Consider the following 7,803-nt stretch of genomic DNA (forward strand, 5'->3'; position numbering starts at 1 on the left):
ACTTAGCCACAACCTCAATCAGGAATCATGTCGATTTGGGAGATCATGCTTTCTCGCAAGCAAATTATGACACACTCGCAAATCAGGATACACAAAGTGTACATCTTCTCACCATACAAGTGTTATAACATTAATGAATAGGGCTCTTTTAAATGTCTATGCTAATCATACATTGCCGATGCTGTATATGAAAGTATGAAGGGGGGATAAATATTAAATGTGAGGCGTGCTGACAAAATGAGTTACTTCTCGCAGTCCACAAATGGGAGATATTGGCCAGAAAGTGACACTAGGGTCAAGTTTGTAGATTTTCTATTTATGCCATTTTCTTTAAGTATATATAACAAACCTTTTATTTCATACTTATAAATTATTTGTAAAACTTCACCTATAAGTGTGATGTATCTATTTCCTTAAGGCCTGAATCCGAGAAGTAACTCATTTTGTCAGCACGCTTCACAAATGCTTATGAAAAAAAATAGGCAATATATAAAAAATAGAGCAGAGACATGCACAAAAGTGACAAACATTGGTTATTCTAGGTATCAGAAGCTAACTTAGGAATGGAACTGAGGCATGAAAAAAATACACAAGAATCATAATCTCCAAACTCAAGCCTAAAAAAAAAGGCTAAAATATCTCCCCAAGATCCATTTGAATTAAAGGAACTTGCAGTCGTTCCATTTCACCACCCTCGCGAACACTCAGAGTTAAGTAAACAGAAAGACAGAGAGCTTCCTGACCATCAATGATTTATTTATAGACAAAAAAGATATTATTAATCCGAATACAGGAAAAAGAGGCTAAAACAGCACCTGGACATGGATGACTGGTGCCTCTATAAATAAATCATTGATGGTCGGTCGATTTATTTATAGAGGCACCAGCCATCCATGTCCAGGTGCTGTTTTAGCCGCTTCTAAAGTCTCTCAAAGGGACAGGTAATTTACATCAGAATCTTCCGAAAAAAGGTAACTCCAGTGAGCATGGATAGAGAACTCAACCATCCACACGTCAGCCAAGTCAACAAGCACCAATGCAGACAAATAGCATGTAGTAAAAATAATGGGTTTAACATTTTTTTAACCCTATTCGTGCTTCGTGTTTTACTATTGTATCCGTACGACGTGGGGAACTCTCTGCCACCACTTTCCAAAGAGGAAATTTACTCATTAATCTGATCCCTACGCTTTGCATAGCAGTCTGTCAAAGTAATTTTTTGAGAAATACTGAAAATTTCAAAGAGATCTTCGCACTAGAAGTATTCTAAAATGTGAAGAATGTAACCCCAAGGGTACAAAATGACCCCAGGGCGTACGGACAGGGTTAAAGAGCAGACGAGAAACGTCCACCAGTGGCCTTGTCTAGTTATTATCCCTCTTCCCCTCCCACCTCTTTCTGATCAGTAGGCCTACAATAAATGATAATAAATGGAAGACCAACACTAAATCACAATGTACCAGTCTCTGACTAAAGAAAAAAGTGGGCTTTGGTGCCTTCATATGCTTGCAAGTTTGTTATAAGAGCGGACTTTATTATATATATATTACTATTGCGTGAAGCAGTTTAAGCTCAAAACAATAACTTTACATAACCCTGATCCCAAGCATTAATCTTAACACTAAAGACACTCACCAATTTAGTGTCTTTAGCACAACCCAAATATCCGCCACGTGAATGGCCATCTATGGGGGGGGGGGGGAGGACGGGTAAACTAATTTATTTTCCGATGAGCGGATTTGATAAAAATTATTTCAAAACAGAGAAAACAAACAAGGCATGCAGGTGAGCAAAGCCAACCACCAACTGACTAGACTAAACTGCGCCTTTTTTATTATAAATCATTACAGAACAGAGTCCACATTCCTCCTGTCAGTTTTTTCCCCCTGTGTCTTCCCTAGCTGTAAGCCGGTCATACCAAACAAAAGCGTATTATATTATATATATATATATATATATATGTATGGTACCTAGAAAAAGAGAGTTTGCCAAATAGCAAGTAAACTGTGTAAAAAACGAAATAGATCTTTACTTAAGCCAAAGCATGCTTTTCTGATTTCTGCAGAGCCTTCTTTTACATTTCCTCACCGCGTATTATTTTTTTAACAAATTACAGTATATATAATCACACGGTGTAGGGACAGCCACCTGTCTAGTACAACCACTTTTCCCCTACATTGGGTAGCCTGGACATCACATCTTCTTAGACAGTATTGACTGTATCTTATTTCTGGGATTCTTTTTTTCTTTTTGCTTGGTTTGAATTTTTAAAAATTAATTGATTCTTATTGCGGGGGGGGGGGGGGGGGGAATCCCTTTCCCATAAAATCATCTCTTGAAAAATAAAATAGTAAAGTAGCGGTACTGTGTGTAAAAATTGTAATTATAAATCATTATTAAAGCTAGCTGTCAAACACAACCAAAGACACACTATTTAAGTTATTTCATCAGATGCTTTGTTTTATCTGTAATATAATATGAAAATGAATATCTCGTTGTGTGGAGAAATAATATTATAAATAACAAAATCATCACTTTGAAAAACATGAGGCAAACTGACAAAAGAAATCTTACTTTGGTTATTTGTTGTTTTTTTAATTTTTATAAAACGTACTATTTACAGTATTCATAACAGTGGATACAATTTAATTTGATCAGGAGAGCAGTAAAATCTATACCATGAAATAAATTACGGCAAGACATTTGTTTTGTCCCTTTGATGTAACCAACAGCGTACGTACAGTGATGACCTATAGCTGTCCCCATGGTTTTATATGCACCCCGCGTAATTTAGCAAAATTTGATCATTTTTTGCTTTAATTTCTTATTATTTTCCTTTATCATTCTTTGTTAATTAAAATTAACAGAATAGCATAATTTCACTTTTTTGGGCTCATTTTGCATAATTTCAGAATTGTTCTTGCTTAAAAACGAACGGGAACAGCTATAGATTGACCAGTAGCACTGACAAGACAACATGTGACTAGGCATACTGAAGACATCCACTCCTCACTACTCGCTGACACCAGTTCCCCTCCTCAAAAGTAAGTAAGTGTTTTAAAGCTTAGGTTTCACGCGCCTATCAGCACTTCTATTCTTAGGTTTATATCCAAAAGGCAGGACCTCCAAATTCAACGCCGATCTGCGACAGAATCGGGTCAAACGGGTTGAGAGCTTTGAAAACTCCACAAAACGGGATTCGAACCTGGGCTTTCTGCTCCGTAGCCCAGCATGATACCAACTGAGCTAACAGTTACCCTTTCCACCCACAAATGTAAAGAGAAGGGATTTTAAAAAGGACATATGCGGGGTATACATATCTGCCTTTCACACTCAAAGGTACCGTAATAGGTTTACGCTTTCTAAAACTTTCTGTGTAGAAGTAACCTATAAAAATTCAAGAAATAACCAGGCCAAAACGACTCTCTGAAAATACTTCTCTGACATCCCTTCAAATTTCTGGATTTCACACTGTGAGAACAAAATCCTGTACAAGCTTTGCTACGCCCCAGATGGAACAATTTGAGGCAATGTTGTGTGTAGTAGTAAACAAACGACAATAAAAAAACATGGTGTTTGAACAACAAAAGAAATAACAAAACATGAATTCAAGATTTGATTTTCACGCGATTATTAAATATGTGTACAAACCACTACAGCATTTATTGTTAACAAATTATCACTATAAGACGACTGAAACAAACAAGATATGATGATGGTTTAAACACCATGACAAAACAGGAAATATTCCTTCACGAATTGCGTTCAAACCTCACCACCACGACGCATCGAACGAGAGGAATATAATTCAGGTGTGAAACAAATCCCATCAAATAGCATCAATCACGAAAGCAGCGATTTTTTTTAAAACATAATAAAATAACTAATTAACTACTACATGATCTACACACAGGAGTCTTTTTAAACTACATATATATATATATCTATGTTGGGAAGCAGGGTGGGGGGATCCTTTCCTATCAGCTTTTTCATCTGGGTACTATCTCCTTAGAAGCGAAGGGAGGTGGAGCGGAGAGTAGTATAGTATTTCTCCTTAGCTGCGGGGTAAGAGAGGGGGGGGGGGGGGGGCATTACAATGTCTGTAGCTGAGGCTACTGAGGAAGAAATGTCACCATTTGCTAAGATATCACAGCTCGAGAACAGCCACCAGCTAGCACGCTATCTCACTGTCTAACTGCATCTCTTTCACCCTGCTGGGGTCCTTGCCCTTCGACGGGCCCGCAGCCTGACTATTCTGTGGCGCCGGACCCGAGGAATTGTTCGTGTTACCGCTACTGCCGCTAGAGGGCTGCGAATTGGAGCTGGGGGGGTTTCCAGAAGGCATGTTCGTCTCCCCGGCCACTGCTTTTAGTTCTAAGAGATCGAGGGTGGCCTCTATGAGTTTGACGGCCTGTTTCCGTGCCTGCCTCACGTTGTCCATCGAGCCCGACTCGACGGAATCCAGCTTCAAGAGGGAGCGGGTGAGCATCTCCTCCAGGTACTTGTACTCCTTGTCCGTCTTCTTCCCCCGGAACGGGTTCACCTGCTCTTCCAGCGACTTGACCTCGTTCATCACGCCGTTGATTATGTCAAACGCTTTCTCTTCCGGAGTTCTCGGGGGCTGCGGCGAAGGCTGACGCGGTGGTGGTTGTTGTTGTTGTTGCTGTTGTGGTGGTGGTTGTTGTTGCTGTTGTTGTTGTTGTGGAGAGGGCGACGGTTGTCGAGCCGGCTGCTGAGGGCCGAGCGTAGCCTGAGGAGGCAGCGTCGCTTCGTGACTGTTATAATCCGGGCAGGGCTCCTGCGGGCGATGCTGTTGCTGGAACTGCTGTGCCGACTGAGGGATGGCCTGGGAGAAGTCGGGTCGCGGGCTGGCCCGTGGGCTATTCCGCGGGCTGCTTTGCATGGGCACCTGCGGGCGTGGGCTTGCCCTGCCAGGGCTTACTCCGCGATGGTTTTCCCGAATGATGGGAATATTCACCGGCCCCCTCGGGGACTGTTGGTGCTGTGGGGGCTGGTGAGGGGGGTTCTGAGGGGGTTGGTGGTGGTGGTGGTGACCACCGTCATGGGGCATGGGGCCCGACTGGGGGTAGGTGGAGTAGTCCACGCTGGCTGGAGGGGGGAACTGCTGCGGCTGCGGCTGCTGCTGCGGCATCCCCTGTGGGTGTGGGTACTGCATCTGGGGGTGGGTTTGTGGGTGCGGGTAGTGCATCTGCTGTTGCGGGTGCTGGGCGTGCGGTGGGTGCGCTTGCGGGTGCTGGGCGTGCGGCGGGACGTTATCCTGACCCATGTGCTGTATCGGAATCTCCCACACATCGCCTCGCTTCCGTGGCAGGGTGCCCGACTGGGACTGGTAATCCATGGGCTCGGGCGCCGGGGCTGGGTATGGCTGGGGCGGCCCGCCGGGAGGGTGGTGGTTGTGATGCTGTGGGGGGGCAGCGTTGATGCCGTGACCCATTTTGTGCGGGTCTTTGGGGCCTTCGTACCTCACGGGGATCTCCACCGTCTTGCCTTCAGGTACACCCCCACGGAAGCCAGAGTACGGGTGCTGCTGATGACCCTGAGAAATAGACGACAAACACCAATTAAAGAGGAATCACTGTAAACTTCTCAGTATTAACTACGATTATATGTGTGTATAAAAGAACATACTACTAACACTTACAATAAACTACTGAAGCTGAAAGAAGCTGCATTACTTGAAAAAAAATCAACAAAAAGTTAAAAGCCTTAACCCAACCACCCCCACCCCCCCCCCCATAAATCTCTTCTGTTCAGTTGAGGCTTTTATAAATGATACATATATGTCAAGGCACAGTGGAATCAGGCTCTCATCAGTTTTTTGACATGTGAAGTTATTGGTATATCATTTTAAAGCTTGTTCATTTGTCTTGCTTTCAATGAAAAAAAATACTCATCTATCATGAACAGAATCGAAATATTTGTGATTGAAGGACGTGGGCGTCGCCTGGTTTCAGAGAGGTAATATTAGCGAGAAAATCGCCGCATTTCCAAAGCTTTAGAGTCCTTAGAAACTGCAAATTTACATTTCTGTGCCTTAAATCAACATTTTTCAGTAAAATCCACACAGCAATGTGTTTTTAAATGGACCTTACCCTAAAGATGTAGAGTCAATAGACAAAAATTAGATAAAAATTCCCAGACAGAAAAATGCGAGTTTCTTTAATTTCATTATTTTGACGAGCACCTGATTTCACCACGATGCCTCATACACATATATATATAACCTTTTTAAGGGGAGGAATTCCGTAACAAGTGACAACTATGAAACAAAATAGAATAGAGAGTTAGGGTAAGGGTTAGGGTTTGGGGTAGCGTTAGAGTTAGGGGTAGGAGGGGTAACGGTTACGGGTAAGCGTAGAGAGGGTTAGGGGTTGGGCCAGGGTTAGGGTTAGATCTCTTCTATTGTGTTTGTTGGGGTAGTTGCTCGTTATGGAAGTCCTTCCCTTTATTTGTGATTAACAAACACCTACACTTACAGGTCACAGTCACAGAAAATTTCATACATTTACACAAGAGCCGTCTCATTCACTTGACAGTAAACAAGGCTATGGATTAAGTTAGAAGCCTTCTAAGTATTGTTATTGCTGTTATAGACTTCCTTTACTAAAGTAGCCTTTTTTATGTATTCTCCTTAGCAAAAAAAGAAACATAAAATCATTCAGATCTAGACTCTAGATCTATTAGATCTAGATCTAGATCTAGATCTAGATCTATGTCACATAGAGATTTGGGAAGAAATACAAGATAGGCCTGTGTACAGCATAAAAATAGAAACCCATTTAAATTAATAGACTAAATTTTAAGATTTAAAATAATAAAAAACAAAAACAACCAAGCCTACAGTAGTAGATCTAGATCTAGATCTAGACCTAGAGATTTTTAATCTAAATCTGCACTAGACTTAGATAGATTCTTGATCTAAATCTAGATCTAGTCTAGATTAGTAAAACTCCATCTTTTACTGACCAAAAAAAATGTTTTTTATTCATTTAATTTATAACCTTCAAAATTACAACACAGACCAGCACTCTGCCAAACAAACAGTTCCTTAGACACAAAGAACAGCTATCTCAAGTCGTATCTACTTGAGTCATCCTGCCACAGAGATGGTTTTGACATATTCTGTGGACAATAGACAAACTGACACACTATACGGCTATAAAGTATTGAATCACAGTGTCAGGTAGATCTACGCTGCAGACTACAGGAATGGTCGGCAGGCAGGCAACCAGCTGACATGGTCGGGCTGGCTACTTACCATCATATTTCTCGGATCTTGCCACGTAGTATTTCTTGTATTGTGGTCAATGAAGTATGGCCATCCTGACACATTATCAAATCTCATTTCCCAACCTGTAGGTAACGGATCGTTCCTCATTTGTGCTTGGTTAAAAGGCATCGTAAAGAACTGACGATCTGCCATTTTCACGACTTATATGATGCGAGTTCTCTTCTCGAAGCATCCGGATGGCGATACTTCCGGAATGAGCGCCGCCCACCGAGACTCTTCCTGAACTTTCCCCAACAAAGAAAGATAACTGGAGAAATCGCTGTGCGAGTCGATACCATGATTCTCGGTCTACTGTTTTTACGATACTCCAATTCTTTTTATTTTTACAATTTACATTAACCATCTTACTTTTCAGCAGACTCTTACTGCACGCCATTTAATCTTTAAATAGCCTGTATCAAGATCGGGTTAAAAAATATATTATCAGGATGAATATTTCAAGTACAGTGACAAAGTTTTATTTCATGAATGGCCTCTTTAAAATTATTGAT

General features: G+C 41.6%; 1 protein-coding gene across 1 annotated transcript; it reads right to left on the reverse strand.

Annotated features, from left to right (window-relative positions):
- Positions 1-2,439: 2,439 nt before the first annotated feature.
- Positions 2,440-7,508, reverse strand: LOC101845886 (BAG family molecular chaperone regulator 3). The gene is made up of 2 exons (XM_005110344.3): positions 7,280-7,508; positions 2,440-5,557 (listed from the first exon to the last, which is right to left on the reverse strand). The coding sequence occupies exons 1-2, from the start codon at positions 7,442-7,444 to the stop codon at positions 4,172-4,174; spliced, it is 1,551 nt and encodes a 516-aa protein (XP_005110401.1). The 5' UTR covers positions 7,445-7,508; the 3' UTR covers positions 2,440-4,171.
- Positions 7,509-7,803: the final 295 nt, after the last annotated feature.

Source organism: Aplysia californica, unplaced genomic scaffold (assembly GCF_000002075.1).
Source record: "Aplysia californica isolate F4 #8 unplaced genomic scaffold, AplCal3.0 scaffold00878, whole genome shotgun sequence".
In the NCBI taxonomy this organism is placed as follows: Eukaryota; Metazoa; Mollusca; class Gastropoda; order Aplysiida; family Aplysiidae; genus Aplysia; species Aplysia californica.